This window comes from Myxine glutinosa, chromosome 3, assembly GCF_964187855.1.
Source record: "Myxine glutinosa chromosome 3, kmMyxGlut1.1, whole genome shotgun sequence".
NCBI classification, from domain to species: Eukaryota; Metazoa; Chordata; class Myxini; order Myxiniformes; family Myxinidae; genus Myxine; species Myxine glutinosa.
In genome coordinates this window covers 184,127,901-184,148,869 of record NC_136263.1, presented here as the reverse complement: position 1 = coordinate 184,148,869, position 20,969 = coordinate 184,127,901, and the positions used below count along the sequence as shown (strand labels likewise).

The following is a 20,969-nucleotide window of genomic DNA, read 5'->3' as shown; positions in this document are numbered from 1 at the left end:
ATTAACTTTTTTATCTTTTGAAAATAGCAATATCTATTTCCCTTAAACGACAACAATAATAGTACATGGAATCAAAAATGTTTACAGTGGATGAAAACCACAACAACGTAAGTGACGAATCCATAACATTACCTTCCCACGAATTTCCAAACACTTACGTTTTTTTCCCCTTTTCAAAAAGGAGATTTTTTACTTCCTCTAAAACTCTTCGACAATTCTCTCTTTCTTCACTTTTCTAGCAATGCAGCTTTTATTTAATGCCTGGCTTTGATGAGGATGATATAGTCTGTGACTGGAGCCTTCAACATAAATAAATAAATAAATAAATAAATAAATCAGCCCCATGCGTCCGTACTTGGTGAAAGCAATTTTTGAAAAAAATGACTGCTATGGGTTTTTTTTGGTTAGGTCTCTACCAGATTTACACAGTGAGATGGTGAAGCATTTCTACATTCTTCCCGTAAAAATTGCCCTAGTACTGCTAGATTTCATGGCAATCGTCGATGGACTGCAATCTTCAAGTCTCACCATAAATATTCATTTGGGTTCATGTCAGAACTTTGACTAGACCACTCAAGAACATTTATTTTCTTATTATTCAGCCACACGAGTGTGACTTTAGCTTTGTGCTTGAAATCATTTTTCTGCTGAAATGTGAATCTCCGACCCAGTTTTAGCTTCATGGCTGACTCGAGCAGGTTTTCATCAAGGATTCTCCTGCTCTCTCATCTGGGGAGGTTCCAGCTCCACACAAGGATTTCATCATCAAGGTTTTCAGCAGGTTTTGGCTCATCTGACCACAAAAAGTTTCACATGCATGCAGTATCATGAAGATGCTTTTTCGCAACATACGAGCTTTAACATGCGTCTTTTTCAGTAATGGCTTCTTTCTTGCCAACTGCCCATAGAGACCAGCTATGTGAAGAACAACAACAACAACAACAACAACATGCATTTTAAGGCCATTTTCCCTGCCAGAGCGGGGGAGAGCCTTGCGGTCCCCATGACAATCTTCTCCATTTTGCCATATTTTCTGCATCTCTCCTTGTTAACCCACTTGCCCGCATTTCTTCTTCCACCATCTTTAGCCAAGTCTTTCTTGGTCTACCCCGTCGTCTTCTTCCTTCTACATTCATTTCCATCACTCTTCTCAACCAGTCACTTTCATCCTTCCTCAACACATGACCAAACCATCTCAACCTGTTCCTCTTGACAGCATCAATCACAGGCTCTATTCCCAACAGAGCATCTTGTTCCAACACAGAATCTTGTTTCTCACAGTCTGAGAGTCCTTTAGGTGCTTTTTTGCAAACTCCAAGCGGGCTTTCATGTGTCTTTCACTGAGGAGAGGCTTCCGTCTTGCCACTCTGCCATAAAGCCCAGATCGGAGGAGTGTTGCAGTGATGGTTGTCCTTCTGGAAGTTTCTCCCATCTCCACACAGGATCCCTGGAGCTCAGCCAGAGTGACCATCGGGTTCTTGGTCACCTCTATTATCAAGGCAATTCTCCCCCGATTGCTCAGTTTGGCCGGGCGGCCAGCTCGAGGAAGAGTCCTGGTTGTTCCAAACTTCTTCCATTTAAGAATTATGGAGGACACTGTGCTCTTGGGAACCTTCAATGCAGCAGAATTTTTTTTGTAGGCTTCCCCAAATCTGTGCCTCGACACAATCCTGTCTCTGAGCTCTGCAGGCAGTTCCTTCGACCTCATTGCTTGGTTTTTGCTCTGATATGCATTGTCAGCTGTGAGACCTTATATAGACAGGTGTGTGCCTTTCGAAATCATGTCCAATCAATTGAATTTACCACAGGTGGACGCCAATCAAGGTGTAGAAACATCTTAAAGATGATCAAGAGAAATGGGAGGCACCTGAGCTAAATTTAAAGTGTCATAGCAAAAGGTATGAATACCTATGTCAATGTGATATTTCAGTTTTTACTTTTTAATAAATTTGCAAAACTTTCTAAAATCCTGTTTTCTCATTGTCATTATGGGGTATTGAGTGAAGAATGATGAGGGAAAAAATGAATTTAAACGATTTCAGCATGAGGCTGCAACATAACAAAATGTGAAAAAAGTGAAGGGGTCTGAATACTTTCTGAATGCACTGTATATGGCAATACCCGGACAAGCAATGATAGGTACCATAATATAATATTTGGCACTTCTTATTGAGGGACTGCAAATGGCTATTCTTCCCTGTTTTGTACATACTCACAAACATACATACATACTGTTGCGGTTTTGAGAACCCACACTTGTAAATAAATAATCACTTGTAAATATGACATTAAAGGTTGAAGGTAGCACCCTTAGATAGGCCACAGCAACAGGTAGTTCACCATAGGAATTCCAGTTATTTCATTATTATGTGTTTAGTTAAGGCTGTGTTTCCAATATCTGAATCTGCATTGCGTTAATTAAATAAGAGTAGGTCCCAATTCCGGCCATTTTGCGACCTCCCTCTCCAAGCGACGCCATTACGCGGCCCTGCCAGCAGCGTTCGCTGCCTTGAGGAAGCTCGTTCAAACGACGCCATTAACCACGCGGTCGGCCCGAGGAAAAAGGGGGCGGACCGGCAAGAAGAAGGTGTGGCCTGTCATCCAGCCGTCAAAGGCGTGGCCGGTAAGCCCTCACCAGCCAACCAGGGCTGAGGGAATATCGCCGACGGGCGTGGTTTGGCGGAGCGCAGAGTGATCTTGGCACGCGTTATATAAGCGCGAGCGCAAAGCCCTTTGACGGACTTTTCACGGACTGCGCCTATTGTGAAGGACTGGAGAGGACTGCGCCTATTGTGAAGGACTTGAGAGGACTGCGCGGAGACGTCTGATTGTAACGGACTGTGCCGAGGACTGCTTCTTTGATGGACTTGTTGGAGGCGCGCACATTGAAAGAACTTTGAGAGGGAGAGCGTTTGGCGCGAATGTACAGTTATTACGTACGAAGCATCCCAGTCCCCCCGATATATGTAAGGTCCGCTCGCGTTGAACGATACGTGGAGCTGCCTGTCGAGTTTTCACCCGCGGAACCAGAGCCTCACCTGGAGCCTGGACCATCTACCTGGACCTTCCACCCTACCAGCTACAATCCCCGTGTGAGTGTGTGTGTTTGTCTGGGCTCGTAAGTTAAGACTGTTTTAAGACTTCCCTGTGTCCTGCTTCTTCCTCTTCCTTTCTTGTACATTCTTTCCTTTCCTATTTTTGTTTGTAATAAATTTACCTTGTTCTTTCTTGCTTTTCCCTAATCCGATCGCATCCGTCTTTTCTTCCATTGGGTAAACGTGGCACGATTGGAAACCGCTTAAAATCGGGTTTAGTCTTTGTTAACGGCCCGAATCGCAGCTCGCTTCGCTCGGCGTGTCCATTAACGCCGTGGTTTGGGCGGGAGTTATCTCCTTGCTTTACGGCCGATGGTAGTACTTAGGTAATTTGACTAAGACTCGACCAGCAACCCTACTTACTACCGAACGGAAGGAACGTTATAACTTCCCAGGACTCGGGACGGCCAGCTTAAAAAGACAAGGGGATTAACCCCCACCTCCCCCTTGATAAGGGGAGAGCCGATCCCCAAGATCCGCAACAATACATACATACAGAGTTTATACCATGGACTTCGAAAACGATCTTTTATAAGTTTTTGCATGCCATATGAACATGATAGAAGTCGGTTCAATTAAAGATGCATGTTTCTCTCCCTTAAACCCCAGATATCGTTTGTGCATTGTAGAGATGGCCAGTGCTTTGGGGACCAGTGAGGTATGGTGGCCATCACTCCAGAGCAGCATGCTCATCTTCAGCACCATTTTCCTAGCACTCGTGACTCTACACCGCATTGTGGGTAAGCAACAAAATGGGGTTCACTCCATACCAGGACCCTATCCTTGGCCCATTGTGGGGAACATTTTCCAGCTAGGAAAGAAACCGCATCTCGTCTTTTCTGAGATGGTAAACAAATACGGAGAGGTGTTCAGCTTGAAAATCGGCTCACGGCCTGTCGTCGTCCTCAATGGCCTGGACACCATTAAGAAAGCTCTTGTAAGCCAGGGTGAAGACTTCGCTGAACGTCCCTACTTCAAGTCAATGGAATTGCTAGCTCGAGGTCAGAGCTTCATCTTCAACAAGCCGTATAATGCTGAGTGGAAGGCTTACAAGCGTGTTGCACAAAATGCCCTGCGCACCGTGTGCTCAGAAGAGGCTGAGATCAGTGAATGCTCATGTGCTCTCGAGCAACATGTGTGGGCAGAGGCGCGATACTTCGTTCAGATGTGTGTCGATCTGACTGCAGAGCACGGGGCGTTTGACCCAGAACAACATCTGACGGGGTCCATTGGCAACGTCATCTCTGCTATTCTCTTTGGTCGGCGTTTTGAGCATGATGACAAGGAGTTCATAAACACGATGCATGTCTGTGACGACTTCGCAAAGGTGGTGGCAAGCACTGAGAACCGCTCGGACTTCATACCGATTCTGCAGTATCTGCCAAACTTCGTCATGAGAAGGTTCAATGAGAACATAACCATGTATAATTTGTTCCTCGAGCGGAATGTGCTGGAGCATTACAAACCAAATGGATTGACGAAGGTATGTTTCAGTGTCCGTGTCTGCCTTTACCATTCCTTCTATTATTTAAGCAGTACGTGCTCAATATTTAATGTTTATTAAACAATTATTTTGTGTTCCCTACTCCCGCAGAACAACCTCTCAAACGTGACGGATTCTCTCATTGCTCTGAGCAAAGAAACTGAATGCGATGAAAACGTCAACCGTCGAATCTCGAAAGAGCAAATCATCACCACAATAATAGACCTGTTTGGTGCAGGTAGGTGCACCCACTGTCGTGTTTGCTACAAAAGCAATCTTTTCAAACAATGAAAGTTATTTGTGGACATGAGGAATATTATTTAATTATTTACATCACTCTATGTGCCCACACCAGGTTTTGACACAGTTTCAACTACATTAAACTGGTGCCTCCTTTACCTCGTGAAATTTCCTGAAATTCAGGAGAAGATTCAGAAAGAGATCGGTGAGTTATATACTGTACTGTACCTTTGACATGTCGGTAAACAAAAATTTCTTTACATCACGCATATTGAGACGAACCCAATTACTTCGATACATTTTCAGCCCTGTTGCCCAATGAACTTGGCCATGTTGATTGCTTTCTATAACTGGAGAGCTCATAGAACACCTTATACCACGCAGTCTTGAGAAACAAGGACATGGGCTGAGTCTACCAGCGGCAAATTTGATTGGTCGTGATGACGCACAATGCCGTAATATTTTGACCAAGTACTGCTCAACAGAAGTGTTTTGAAAGTACCAAAAAGGCGATTTGTGTTCTGCAGTATTAAAGTATATTTCAATTTAAATAAAACGAGTGATGTACCCGTGCTACACACGGGTGGGAGGCCAGCAGCAAACAGACAATGCAGAAACGATGAATTCTAAAGCATGAAACCAATAAATTCCACATTCCTGAAGCACCTTCAGTTGCATGTCAGACATGGACAGCAAGTTTTTTTGTTTTTTTTTGTATACAGGATCGAGGGTCGTAAAAGAGCTAACATTTATCACATAAAAAATTAAAACAGACACACATAGTATATAATAAGGGGAGCGGTAGACAAGATAGGGAGAGAAGGGGAAGCACACAAACAACATTTGAGGGCAGGGACATCGAGAGATCTGTGGGAGGGAGAGAGCATGGGGGGGAGGAGGCATAGGAAGGGGGTGGGGTGTGAGAAGTATACAACACACGGATACTACAAGGACTTCCAGGAAAAAAGTTGGTATTTCAAAAAAGTGGATCTGGGGTGAAATTAACGGGGGTAGAAAAGATCAAGGTTTTGGATGGGGGAAGATAAGAGATGGTGATGAGCAGCTGTTTTAAAGACCTGGAGGGAAGAGTGGGATTGAAGAGAGTGAGGGAGTTCGTGAAGGACTTCCATGAAAAACGTACCTATTGGCAAACAAACGGGTACGTTTGTTCCATACCCAGTCAATGGCGAATCTGCATATGGCGATCCGCGAATTCATGTTTAGAAAGTAGAAACCGTCACGGCATTTCGTCATTCACTTAAACTCGATATCTCTTTTTTCATTCCAAACAGCATAACTCCAATCACAAATGAAATAACATTAATATAAAAATTAACTTTTAACAACATTTGTGACATTGTGGCGGACACAAAAGCCCACTGGCGTGGTGACATCATTCCGCGCACCAAGTGGGCGGTGACCACGCCCGAGGGGTAGGCGTGGCCTCATGATATACACCGGGCGCGCAGCCCGGAGCGCGCCAGTGTTACAGTGAGCTCCTGAAATAAAGACGCTTATAAGTTACCGCTTGTCCGCTTCCTCCTTGCTCGCAAGCAGCGCTCGTAACGCCGCGCTTTACTGGTGACCCCCTTGACGTTGGATCTGCCGGAGCGATCCTTCCACACGCGACGCCATTGCCATGGCCAACTTCATCAAACTTCCCGAATTTTGGGAGGCTCAGGCCGAAGTCTGGTTCGTCCAGGCCGAAGCCCAATTTCAGCTTCGGCGCCTCACCGGCGATGACACGCGCTATTGCCACGTCGTCGCCTCCCTCGGGCCCGGCACGGCCGCTCGAGTTGTGTCCGTCCTTCGCCACCCACCGGACGGCCACAAGTACGAGGCACTCAAGCGGCTACTCCTAGCCAAGTTCGGCCTCACGGACGACGCACGGGCCGACCGCCTCCTGGATCTCCCCGAGCTCGGTGACACACGCCCGTCGGTCCGAATGGACCATATGCTGTCACTGTTGGGCGACGAAGCCCCCGGTTCTCTATTCCGGGCGCTTTTCTGTCGCCAACTTCCAGCGCAGGTTCGCCTCGCGTTGGCCGGGACCGGGCTAACGGAACCCCGAGCATTGGCAGCCGAGGCGGACAAGTACTTCGCCGCTTCGGACACGCGGGCGAGAGACGGCGTGGCCGTCACGGCCCTCGTGGCTGATGCTGCTGATGCTGCTGCTGATGCTGCTGATCCACAGCATCTGCTTATACAGCATACGCAGCATGCTGATACGCACCTCGTGACCGCCGCCACGCCCCGCCCACCGCCGCGGCGAAAACCGCCACCGCGGGAAACCCGCCAACTCCACCGGCCTGGCGGAGCCAGCCGCGCTCCTCCAGCTCCACCACCTGGTGCTGGTTCCACGCCAAGTTCGGCCACGAAACTCGGCAGTGTCATCCACCATGCTCCTTCAACAGGTCGGGAAACGCCTGGGCCGGCGCTCAATAGTGGCGATGAGCGCCGGCCGTTCGAGCAGCCTGCTGTTCATAACGGACACCTTCTCCGGGCGCCGTTACCTGTGCGACACGGGAGCGCAGGTGAGTGTCATTCCCGCCGGCACGTCAGACAAGCACGCCGCGGGTGGGGGCCCCGCGCTGCTTTCCGCGAACGGGACGCCCATCCGTACGTACGGAAAATGCTGCCTCTCTCTGCGGTTCGGAGGGCAGGTTTTCCGATGGACGTTCGTCACCGCCGACTTGCCCATGGCACTGCTTGGCGTGGACTTCCTGTGCGCTAATGGGCTCCTGGTCGACGTCAAGCGCAGACGTCTTGTCCAGGCCGAGACGTTCAGCTCGCTCGCTTGTGCGTTGCCCAGCTCAACGAGCGGCTTGCCAAGCGGCTTGCCGAACGGTTCGGTTCCGGCCACGTTGGTCTGTACGCTTCCGGCAGCGGACGCATTCACCCGCCTCCTCGCCGGCTTCCCGGCCCTCACGCGGCCCACCTTCTCGGCGGGGGCCGTCAAGCACGGGGTGGCTCATCACATCCCCACCGTCGGGCCACCGGTCTACGCCCGGGCACGCCGCCTCGAGCCGACGAAGCTGGTGGTGGCAAAAGCGGCGTTCGCTACCCTGGAGCGACTCGGCATCGTTCAGCGCTCAGAGAGCGCTTGGGCATCGCCGCTGCACATCGTGCCGAAGCCCGGCGGGGGATGGCGACCGTGCGGGGACTATCGCCGTCTCAATGACGCCACGACTCCCGACCGCTACCCCGTCCCCCACATTCAGGACTTTTCCGCCCGTTTGGCGGGCATGTCCTTCTTCTCGAAGGTGGACCTCATACGCGGCTACCATCAGGTCCCCGTCAGGCCGGAGGACGTCCCGAAGACGGCGGTCATCACGCCATTCGGACTCTTCGAGTTCCTGCGCATGCCCTTCGGTCTGAAGAATGCGGCTCAGGCGTTCCAGCGACTGATGGACAGCGTCCTGCATGACTTGGATTTTGTCTACGTCTACCTGGACGATATCCTCGTCGCCAGCGCGTCCCGCGAAGAGCACCTACGCCACCTCCGCACGCTCTTCGAACGCCTGGGCCAGCATGGCCTGATTGTGAACCCCGCAAAGTGCCGGTTCGGCGCCACCATAATCGATTTTCTGGGGCACCGTGTCACCAGGCACGGAGCCGTCCCCCTGCCGGCCAAGGTGGAGGCGGTGAAGGGGTTTCCGCACCCCCGCACGATCAGAGGGCTGCAGGAGTTCCTGGGCATGGTGAACTTTTACCATCGGTTCCTGCCCCGTATCGCCCAGCTCCTGCGCCCCCTGCACGAAGCTCTCCGAGGTAAGCCGGGCAAAGGCGACGTTACCTGGACCGAGCAGATGGACACGGCGTTCACGGGCGCGAAGCTCGCCTTGGCTAACGCCACCATGCTCGCGCACCCGGCACCCGATGCACCGATCGCCCTCACCACCGATGCCTCGGACTACGCGGTGGGCGCGGTGCACGAGCAATGGGTGCGTGGAGCTTGGCAACCGCTGGCGTTCTTTAGCCGGCAGCTTCGCCCGCCCGAACGCCGTTACAGTACCTTCGACCGCGAGTTGCTCGGGCTTCACTTGGCGGTCAGGCACTTCCGCCATCTGCTCGAGGGCCGTGCGTTCACTGCCTTCGTCGACCACAAGCCGCTGATCTTCGCGATGGGCAAGGTCACCGAGCCGTGGTCGGCCGGCAGCAGCGTCACCTCTCGGCCGTGTCCGAGTACACGACGGACATCCGGCACGTCGCGGGGAAGGACAACCCGGTGGCGGATTGCCTTTCCCGGGCCGTCGCCCACGCAGTCCACCTCGGCATCGACTATGCCCGGATGGCAGCGGACCAGGCCGCTGACCCCGACGTCCAGGCCTTGCGGACCGCCGTCACGGGCCTCCGCGTCACCGAGGTGGCGTTCAAAGGCGCGGGCACGGCCCTCTTGTGCGACGTCTCCCTCGGGCGTCCTCGCCCCATCGTGCCCGCGGGCTGGCAGCGCCAGGTGTTTGACGCCATCCAGGGCCTGTCCCACCCGGGCGCGAGGGCCTCCCAAAGGCTGATCGCTGACAAGTTCGTCTGGCATGGCCTCCGGAAGGCCGTCCGCGGCTGGGCCAGGACGTGCCTCGCGTGCCAGCGCGCCAAGGTGCACCGGCACACCCAGGCCCCATTGGCCCCGTTCACGGTGCCGGAACGCCGGTTTGACCACGTCCACGTGGACCTGGTGGGACCTCTGCCCCCCTCGCGGGGTTTCACCTACGTCCTCACCATGGTGGACCGCACCACCCGGTGGCCGGAGGCCGTGCCCTTGGCGTCGACAACGGCGGCCGATGTCGCGCAGGCTTTCATCGCCACCTGGGTCGCCCGGTTCGGCGCCCCCTCAGACATCTCGTCCGACCGCGGCCCCCAGTTCACCTCGGAGCTCTGGGGGGCGGTCGCGCAGGGGCTCGGGGTCCGGCTGCACCGAACCACGGCCTACCACCCCCAGGCTAACGGCCTGTGTGAGCGATTTCACCGCTCATTGAAGGCCGCGCTCCGGGCCACCCTCCGCGACGGCGGCTGGGTCGACAGGCTCCCCTGGGTCCTGCTGGGCCTCCGGACGGCGCCCAAGGAGGACCTGCGCGCATCCGTGGCGGAGTTGGTCTTCGGGCAACCGCTGCGGGTGCCGGGCGAGTTCCTCCCCGACTCCACGGCACCATGGTCCACGGCACAGCAGCGCTCCGCTCTGCAAGAGACCGCCCAGAGGTTCGCCCCGGTGCCAACGGCATGCCACGGGCACCCACCGACGCACGTCGCCCCGGAGCTTCGCACGGTGGAGTACGTCTTCGTCCGCCACGATGCCCACCGGACACCACTGCGGCCCCCGTACGACGGGCCTTTCCGCGTGCTGGAGACCGGGGCGAAGCACTTCACCCTGGACATCGGCGGTACTCCTGACCGCGTTTCGGTAGACCGCCTCAAGCCGGCCCACCTCGACGTGGACCATCCACCGCCAGTGGCCCGACCCCCACGTCGGGGCCGCCCCCCTGCGGGCGGACCCCCGGCACTGCCCAGCCCCGCAGCCACGCCGCCCCCCGGTCCTGCACCCATCCCAGGGGCAGCCAGGGGCATCCCACCTGGCATCCCTGCACCCCGGACGCCGCCGATCGCCAGGGGGCGCTTCGGCCGGGTCATTCCTCTGCCCCGCAAACTGGCCCTCCAGGTGCGCGGGAATTCTGGGGGGGCGCGTGTGGCGGACACAAAAGCCCACTGGCGTGGTGACATCATTCCGCACACCAAGTGGGCGGTGGCCACGCCCGAGGGGTAGGCGTGGCCTCATGATATACACCGGGCGCGCAGCCCGGAGCACGCCAGTGTTACAGTGAGCTCCTGAAATAAAGACACTTATAAGTTACCGCTTGTCCGCTTCCTCCTTGCTCGCAAGCAGCGCGCGTAACGCCGCGCTTTAACATAAACAAATATTTAAATCCTGATGTGAAGTTCCATACGGTTGGGTGAATACAATTACGAATTCAAAATCGTAATTGTATTCACTCAATTCCAATCAATTGATACTTTAACAAAACAATTAACACAATTAACGTTTAAACATTACAATTGAAGGACGGTTGTATTGGGATATTATCAAACCCACGCATTGCCGTCATCCATCCACTTCCACATCTTCCACAATCTGTCCACAATTATGAACCTGCTTCGAATGCGGAAGTGGACAGATGACGGCAATGCGCGGGTTTGGTAATATCCAAATACAACCGTCATTCAATCATAATGTTAAATCGTCAAACGTTAATCGTGTTAATCATTTTCTTAAAGTATCAATTGATGATTGGAATTGAGTGAATACAATTACGATTTTGAATTTGTAATTGTATTCACCCAACCGCACGGAACTTCACATCAGGATTTAAATATTTGTTTATGTCACGAATGTTGTTAAAAGTTTATTTTTTATATTAATGCTATTTCATCTGTGACTGGAGTTATGCTGTTTGGAATGAAAAAAGATATATCGAGTTTAAGTGAATGACAAAATGCCGTGAAGGTTTCTACTTTCTAAATGTGAATTCGCGAAACGCCATATGCAGATTCTTCATTGACTGGGAATGGAACAAACGTCCCCGTATGTTTTCCAACGGGTACGTTTTTCATGGAAGTCCTTCACGAACATGCTGTCCATGTCTGACGTGCGACTGAAGGTGCCACAGGAATGTGGAATTTATTGGTTTCATGCTTTAGCATTTGCCGTTTCTGCATTGTCTGTTTGCTTCTGGCCTCCCACCCGTGCATAGCACGGCTACCTCACTGGTATGACGTAATATATGAACATTCCCGAAAGGGTGTTTGAAGAAACATAACTGGCAATGCCAAAGGCATTACAGTCTACCTTTCAAAACCGTAATTGTCGGTTATAAAACTCACCCAATATGTAGGATAAACATGTGAGGGACATACATACATACGGAGAAACAAACGCTGTAAGCACAGGAACCACACATCTACGTCGTAAAAAATCGTTTGTTTAATCACGAATTTGCCAGTTCAAAAAGCCTCTTTGCAAGTATGAAGAAGAGGAAGAAGCGCTAATGTATGGTTTATTCACACAGCAGTTTGAACGGAAACATTTATTATTCTACGACAGTAGAAACCCTTTAGGACACGGAACGAGCATACAAAATTCTATATACAGCAGTGATATTTTGCGAAGCAATATAAAAATACATAAAACTACACAGAAGAAACCCACAAACAACAACAACCACAGCCACGACAACAATCGAGTATTATTAAAGATACTTATTTTTACGTGTTTTGCTTCATGTGTTTCACGCTCAATTAAAGACGCAAAGGCAAGGCATGCACATTGTGATACATGACAGGTTCGACGATATGTCCAGCCTGAACGGCATGGGAATCAAAATGGCGGTGTGTGGAATCAGCCCTAATGACATCACATCAACCCTGTCATGTGACCAGATCGTCTGCTCTGATTGGTGTACGTTTGAGGGGACATACATACATACAGACACACTGTTCTAGATGGCTTTGCCCTGTGGGCGACACCGTAAAAAAAAAAAAAATGACCTCACTCCTCTCTGCGCACACGCGATAGGGACTAATTCAGAGCTAAAGACCTGCTAAAATACAGGTTCGTTTTCTGATTCATGTTCAACATATAACAGTTGAAATGAAGTTGTTCCTCGATCAAAATCTGTTGTTTGTGGACAGACAGAAAGACAGAGAGAAGTGAACCAATTGCTGAACCCCGCTTTTTGCTTTGCGTGCATGGGATAATGAATATATTCCCGTTGGAAAGGTGTCAAGCATTGAATTATCTTTATTCGAAAAAGGCAGAATTTAATAAAGCGTTACAATTGCTGAGCCACAACACTTTAAAGCACAAATGCTAAGCCACAACAGAAAGATTTCTGGTTCTGTAGAATCATGCCATCGTATTTTCATGATTTCAAGTAGAATATCGCTCATTCGTCGGTATATAGGCATCCCACATTTGTCAGTTACATCCCTTAGAAATGACTATTTAGGAGTGTAAATGAGGATTAAGTTTGCATGACCAGAAATTGTGGTTGAGTTCACAGTTGAGTTTGCCACAATCCAAGAGCGCTGTTGTGTTTGTTCCTGTTTTTATCTGCATCCCCAGATGCAGCAGTGGACAGGAGTAATTTCCTGAGGCTGACTGACAAGCCCAATCTGCCATACATTGAGGCCTTCATGCTGGAAGTTTTCCGACATTCCACTTTTCTCCCTCTGGCTGTTCCACATTGGTCAGTGTGCCGAGATGTATAATACGTGTATTAAAAAATCGTGGCTTAGTCATTGACATAATTTGAAACAAATGCAGTTGAGTAATGAGGTAAACTTTTTCCCATGTTCCTCCGTAGCACTACGAGAGACGTTGTATTTGAAGGTTACTTCATTCCCAGAAATACCTGTGTGTTTGTGAACCAATGGCAAGCAAACCATGACATGTAATGCATATCACATCACTGCAGGAGTACAATATGTCTCAATAAAATGTAAACAGACTTTATTTGATATATCAGGAAAACTAATTAAATTGCAGAGATTGGGGCAATACCTAAAATATCGCATGAGCCCATGATGGCTGTTTACCCATAAGGCTGTGCAGAACAACATGATAGTATCGTTTCCGATGTATAAAGTCTGTTAAGCTTTTATTGAGACACCCCCTCCCCTGTCTCTACAGTTGTGGCCAAAAATAATGACACCATTACAATTTTCAAACAACTCACAATTTTCTCGAAAAATAAGTTGAAATTGACAAAAGTATTTGGTCTCCACAAATCTTTATTTCACTGTTAATGTTACAGAAACTTTGTTTTTGATTCAGAACGTAATATATCCTTTCAAATTAGAAAATAAAAAGAAATGGCATTGACAAAATTATTGACACCCTCGACTTATTTGGTGGCACTTTGGACAAAATAACTGCAGTCAAGAACATCCTATAGTCATCAATGAGCTTCCTACATCTCTCGACTGGCAGTCTGGCTCACTCTTCTTGTGCAAACTGCTCCAGTTCTCCCAGATTTGAAGGTTGCCTTCCCCCAACTGCTGTTTTCAGATCTCCCCACAAGTGTTCAATGGGATTTAGATCTGGACTCATTGCTGGCCACTTCAGAACAGTCCAACGTTTTGTCTTGAACCAATCCTGGGTGCTTTTGACGTGTGTTTGGGGTCATTGTCCTGCTGCAAGGTCTATTACCTTTAACGGAGACCCATCTTTCTTACATTGGGTTGAACATTGCGCTCCAAAACGCCTTCACAATCTCGTAATTTCATGATGCCATGCATACATTCAAGGCAGCCAGTGCCAGAGGCACCACGCCAACCCCAAAACCGCACTGAACCTCCTCCATGTTTGACTGTAGGAAAGGTGTTATTTTCTTTGAAGGTTCATATTGTTTTCTGCAACCATGGAGATGATGTGCTCTGCCAAAAAGCTCTAATTTGGTCTCATCTGCCTCAGGACATTCTCCCAGAAGGATTTTGGCAATCTCCAGTCGGGCTTTCTTAAGTCTCTCTCTCTCAGCAGTGGGGTCCTCCTCGGTCTCCGACCATAGAACCCCCTTTAATTGAGTTGGTGGCGGACGGTGCGAGTCAAAACTGTCATACCTTGTGTCTGAAGGTCAGCTTGAATCTATTTGGCAGTTAATGGAGGTGCTTTCTCCACCAGTCGAACAATCCTTTGCTGCAAACTTCGATCAAGTTTTCTCCTGTGGCCACGTCCAGGAAAGTTGGCTACAGTGTCATGGGCCTTAAACTTCCTGATAACATTGTATACGGTGGACACAGGAACATCAAGGTCTCTGGAGATGGACTTGTAGCCTTGCGATTGTCCATGCTTGGCTGTAATCTTGTGTCTGACCTCCTCAGACAATTCTCTGGTTTTCTTTCTTTTCTCCATGCTCATATACATGGTGACACAAAACAACAGAATGACTCCTTTTCTCTATTCAAACTGGTTGAATGAGTGATTTTTATACTGCAGGCACCTGCAACTCACCACAGGTGAGTTCATTTCCAAAGTAAAGGAGAATCACCTGCTTGAAATCAAATTATTTATACCGACTTCTAAAAGGTGCCAATAATATTTTCCAGGACATTTTAGGATTTCTGTGTGGAATAAGCAAAGATTTAGTAATTTTTTTCAGCTTTTTTTGTTTTGGTCCAATGCAAACAAAAGAAACACATATGCGGATACCAAAAGATTTTTTAATTTCAACAATTTTCTGGAAGAAATGGTGCATTATTTGAAAAAAGTGCAAGGGTGCCAATATTTTTGGCCATGACTGTACTTTGACGTCTGGCTCCTTCAATTTCATGTGCCCCGATCAACGCTACTTTTCAGAAAAATGTTCATGGTATTCCTTTGGAAAATGTAATATAATTATTATGGCAGTTTCCCTCCAAACATCTTCACAATTTATTGCGAGTTGGGCATTTAGATTTTAAAAGCCAGACGTCCATCGTAAAGGGATCACTTTGAAGTTTCGTTTCAAATTATTATAAGGGGTTGAAAACTTTATTCTATAAGTTGTGGAACACTTTTTGCTTGTTTCAGCTGTGCTGTATAAAGTTGCATTTCAAACATTAGGCTTGAAATTTCAGATGTTACATAAACAGATGGCATGTTATGAGAATAAGCATACGCAATTTCCACACTGAAAGTGAACATGGTTTCATGATAATGCTCTATTTCTTGGCGGTTTGGCAGAAACGTTTGGAAAGAGCCGGAACGCTTCCTTCCGGAGCGCTTCATCAAGGGAGATGGTCAAATTGACCGCGTGGCTGGAAACGATGTGCTGTTATTCGGCAAGGGCAAGCGACGCTGCGCCGGGGAACACATTGCTCGCATGGAAGTGTTGCTCTTCCTGGCGATCATTTTGCAGCAGCTCCACATTGAGGCACGACCAGGCAAGGTCATTGACCTGACTCCAACAGCCGGTCTAACGATGAAGCCCAAGCACCATAAGTTATCCTTTATAGCACGGAAATGAAAGATTGCTTGAGGTGAAAAATTACTCAAGAAAAACTGATTTAGGGATGAAAAATCTCAAGCATAGAACTTGCAAAGACAGCAATTGCTTTCGCCTGCAAAGCAACCGATTTAGGTGCATCGACCAATATTTTAAGGCTTAAGGGGTCAAATTATACATTGTGCTTTAATGTTCCTTCTTATCACTTCATGCAAAATATATTTCAGAACATCTAAAAAAAAATTCACCATTGAAAACTCAGAGGATTTTGTCGATATCATCATGCCTGAGGCTCCCGTTAACACAGTATACCACAGTCCTGGGACCTTTAGTCTCGGGATATGGCCCAAATGGTCTTTTATTGCACTGCGTTCAATGGATGCTACAACTAGCGTTCCCCAAAGATCATTCAATTGGGTGGAAATGGACAGCAAACACACTCGAAAAGCAGATGGCTCAAATACACGTTTTTGTAGATAAAAGGTACAGGGAAGAGGGTGGACAAGACACTACTAATAAACAGTATAAACCAAGAAAATCAAAAGGAAACAAAGAGGTGGATGGGAATATGCAAACTATTTTTTTGTGTGTGTACTAAGTCAAGGCTCGTGTAAGAGCTAACACATAGAACATATAACAAAGGGAGCGGGATACAAGAGATGGAGAGAGATGGAAGTACAACAAGAGTAGGGAACAGGAACATCGGGAGATCTGTGGAAGGGAGAGGGATGGGGCGGGGTAGACAAGATGGACGCTGCAAGGACTTTTAGGAAAGAAAATGCAACTTGAAGGAGGTGGATTTGGGGTGGACTAACAGGGGTAAAAAAGATCAAGGTTTGAGATGGAAGAGTGGTAAATGGCACCACATTTACACGTGATAACTAGAACGGCACTCAGTGGAGAGCATACCTCCGCCTGGTTGGCCATATCACTCAATGGTGAATAATCACTTCAAAAATTATACGAGTTGGATCCGGATCCGGATATTCACCATAATTGAATAGATTCTTTCTTGTCACACACACACACAACCTGCCCAACAAGTTTCGTCCAAACCCATCCACAACTTTTTGAGATATGCTGCTATGTATATGTGGCCTGATCTCCCAATGGTGAAGAATCACTTAAACAAGCGTTATGCCTAGGTACCCCGTCGGTGAAGTGATGCGAGTTGACAAAGTGGAAGACGCAAGGCGGCCATCTTGGATTTTGACGTGGCGACCCAATTTCCAATAGCCTTCTTCATTATGCCTAGATACACCCACACACCAGATTAGAAGTTGGTACTTCGCTTATTTTTCAAGATATTCCGCTCACAAGGTTCAGACATACATGGCGGCGGCCATCTTGGATTTTGACGTGGCGACCCAATTTTGAATAGGCTTCTTCCTTATGCCGAGATACACCCACACAGCAGATTATAAGTTGGTACTTCGCTTATTTTTCAAGATATTTCGCTCACACGGTTCAGACATACATATGGTGTCGGCCATCTTGGATTTTGACCTGGCGACCCAATTTTCAACAGCCTTCTTCCTTATGCCGAGATACACCCACACACCAAATTAGAAGTTAGTACTTCGCTTATTTTTCACGATATTCATCTCACAAGGTTCAGACATACATGGCGGCGGCCATCTTGGATTTTGACGTGGCGACCCAATTTTCAACAGCGTTCTTCCTTGTGCCTAAATACACCCACACACCAGATTAGAAGTTGGTACTTTGCTTATTTTTCTGCATATTTCGCTCACAATGTTCAGACATATATATGGTGGCGGCCATCTTGGATTTTGACGTGGCGACCCAATTTTCAATAGCGTTCTTCCTTATGCAGAGTTTTTTTTTTGATTTTTTTTTGTATACAAGATCGAGGCTCGTGAAAGAGCTAACATTAATCACACAAAAAGACAAACCGACACACAAAACACAAAAAACAAGGGGAGCGGCAGACAATATGGGGAGAGAGGGGGAAGGACACAAACACAACATTTGAGAGCAGGGACATCGGGAGGCCTTGGGGGGAGGTGGGAGAGGAATAAAACATATGAACACTGCAAGGACTCTGGGGTGAATTACCGGGGGTAGAAAAGATCAAGGTTTTCTATGGGGGAAGATAAGAGATGGTGGTGAACAGCTGTTTTAAAGACCTGGAGGGAGGAGTGGGATTGAAGGGAGTGGGGGAGTTTGTTCCAGAGGCGGGAGAAAAGGGGAATGAAAGAGTGAAGGTGAGCAGAGAGCCTAGACTTTGGCAGTTTAACCATAAGAGGGTTGCAGGCAGATCTTGTGCGACCTGAAGGAATATTGGGGGGACAGAGCACAGAGAGAGCTGGGGGAGCAAGGCCGGAGAGGAGTCGGTAGAAGACAGAAAGACCACCAACCTGCCTGCTGTGAGTGAGTGAAAGGCCCTCGGAGTTGACTACATCGCAGGAGATTCCAATGATTCTGAAAGCTTTGGCCTCAACAGCGTGAAGCCGAGCAAGGTGTGAGGCAGGAGCACCAGCCCAGAGGGGGGAACAGTATTCCATTGAGCTGCGGATGAAAGCCTTGTATGTGGTGAGGAGCTCAGGTGTGCCAAGGAAGGACTTCGCACGACGGAGGATGCCCAGTCGTCGAATGGCTTTGGAGGCCAGCTTGGAAATGTGGTTTTCCCAAGAAAGATCATGGCATATACTGAGACCCAAAATCTTGAGCGACAGAACTTCTTGGAGAGGATTGTTGAGAAAGTAGATGGGAGGGTTGTCCAGTCAGTCCTTTCGGAGAGACATTGTAAGAGTGTGAGATTTGTCAGGATTGAAAGACATGTTCCACTTGTTTGACCAGTCTGTGATTTTGTCCAGGTCTGCAGAGAGTGAGGAGGCTGCAGACTGCCGATCTGAGGGATGAGGAATGGAGCGGCAGATAGTGGAGTCATCAGCAAAGAGATAGAGAGGATTTTCCAGAGAGTCGGAGAGGTCATTGATGAAGACCAGAAATAGCACAGGGCCCAGAACACTACCTTGGGGAACTCCAGCCAGAACAGGAAGGGAAGATGAGAGAAATCCATTCAGGGCCACACGTTGCCTACGACCAGAGAAGAAATCCGCCTGCCATGAGTGGAGATTTCCCTGAATACCATAGGAGGTGAGTTTGGTGAGCAGAGCTGGGTGCCAGACCGTATCGAAGGCACGTGATATGTCAAGTGAGACAGCTCTGATTTCCTGTTTGGCATTGAGGACATCCATCCATTGTTGAGACAGCAGAAGCAACATGTCCAGAGTAGAATGACCTGGTCTGAATCCAAATTGATGATCAGAGATCAAGCCAATGGAGAGGAGGAAGGATTTGATATCTGAAGCAATGATGGATTCCATGACTTTGCTGATAATTGGGAGCAGGCTGATTGGTCTGTAGTTGCAAGGATCTGTTTTTGCACCTTTTTGTGAAAAGTGGTAATGTTTGCTGATTTCCAAGATGCTGGCAGATGACCTTGAGCAAAAGAGAGGGTGAAAAGAACAGAGAGAGGGTGAGATAGAGCGGCAGAGCAGGATTTTAGGACCCGAGGGCTGATGCCATCTGGTCCAGTTGCAGAATCAGAGTCGAGGTTTGATAAAAACTTCTCCACCTTGTCAGGAGAGAAGGACACAGAGTCCAGGAGCAGTTGGGTTCGACTGGGAAAGGTGGGAGCAGAGAGAGATGGGTTTGGGACACAAGATTTTGAGGCAAACACAGAGTTGAGGCATTCGGCTTTGTCACGTGCGGTGTCAACTGTGTCGCCATTTGAGGTAAGGGAGGGGATGGAGGGGGAACAAAACACCAGAAACGGATTTGACCAGACGCCACCAGGATTTGGAGGAAGGAGACTGGTTTGAGAGTTCAATCTTGAGTGTGGAGAGATAGTGCTTCCTGGCACTCCTGAGGGTAGAAACACACTTGTTTCGAGCTTGGTGGAAGGAACTGAGATTGCCTTCAGTTGGATTTGCATTCCAAGACGCAAAGGCAAGTTGTTTCAGGGCAACTGCCTCACCACAAGATTCAGTGTACCATGGACGGGAGGAAGGGTAAGACAACTGAAGACGAGATGGGATAAATCTGTGCATGAGAGAGAGCAGTTTGCTTTGGAAGAATTCCCAGGAAGAATTGATGTCAGAGGCATTAGAGATGGGAGACCAGTCCAGTTGATTGATGGCTGCTTGCAGACCGTGCCAGTCGGCCTGAGTGAAATGCCAGACTCGTCGGCGCTGAGGAGGCTCTCTGAGAATGGCCAGTGAGATGTTCACTTTAACAAGCACATGATCAGAAGAACCGATTGGAGCAGAAGAAGAGCAGCAGACATTTGCAGGGAAGTTAGTCATAACCAAATACACCCACACACCAAATTAGAAGTTGGTACTTCGCTTATTTTTCAAGATATTCATCTCACAAGGTTCAGACATATATGATGGCGGCCATCTTGGATTTTGACGTGGCGACCCAATTTTAAATGGCCTTCTTCCATATGCCGAGATACACCCACTCACCAGATTATAAGTTGGTACTTCGCTTATTTTTCAAGATATTTCGCTCACAAGGTTCAGACATATATATGGTGGCGGCCATCTTGGATTTTGACGTGGCGACCCAATTTTCAATAGCATTCTTCCTTAGGCCGAGATACACCCACACACCAGATTAGAAGTTGGTACTTCGCTTATTTTTCAAGATATTCATCTCACAAGGTTCAGACATACATGGCGGCAGCCATCTTGGATTTGGACGTGCGACCCAACTTTCACTAGCGTTCTTCCTTATGCCGAGATACACCCACACACCAAATTAGAAGTTGGTACTTCGGTTATTTTTCAAGATATTCATCTCACAAGGTTCAGACATACATGGCGGCGGCCATCTTGGATTTTGACGTGGGTTGTGTAATGAAAATGTATCTAAGTTGAACCCAGGTGTGATGCTCTCTCTAACCACTGAGAGGCGTCTACAAGAACTTGGACGACTATCGCTCCGAGACACTCCTGTGACATTTAAGCCATGTCATGTACACTCGAATGCTGCGTATACATAGATAATCTAGGCTTGCTTGCATTGAATGATATTACTGATTGATTATATCCATGATTCCATGATCCTGATATATTGCATGACTGTATTCTTACAGGATGTTGCCAGAGATCAAATTGTCATTAAACCTCCTACCAGGTCAAA

At 48.5% G+C, this 20,969-nt stretch overlaps 1 protein-coding gene across 4 annotated transcripts in view; it reads left to right on the top strand.

Annotated features, from left to right (window-relative positions):
* Positions 1–20,969, top strand: part of LOC137416447 (cytochrome P450 1A1-like) — a 72,013-nt gene extending 51,044 nt beyond the window's left edge. For 2 of the 4 annotated variants that reach the window (XM_078774815.1, XM_078774814.1), the window contains exons 2-7: positions 3,705–4,578; positions 4,690–4,816; positions 4,934–5,023; positions 12,932–13,055; positions 13,173–13,259; positions 15,530–16,052. In XM_078774815.1, the coding sequence (XP_078630941.1) occupies positions 3,727–4,578; positions 4,690–4,816; positions 4,934–5,023; positions 12,932–13,055; positions 13,173–13,259; positions 15,530–15,812 (1,563 nt within the window). In that variant the 5' untranslated portion in view covers positions 3,705–3,726 and the 3' untranslated portion in view covers positions 15,813–16,052. Of the gene's footprint in view, positions 1–3,704; positions 4,579–4,689; positions 4,817–4,933; positions 5,024–12,931; positions 13,056–13,172; positions 13,260–15,529; positions 17,075–17,216; positions 17,613–20,548 lie in introns of those variants that run through there. The other 2 variants (XR_013622907.1, XM_078774816.1) reach the window with 2 other exon arrangements.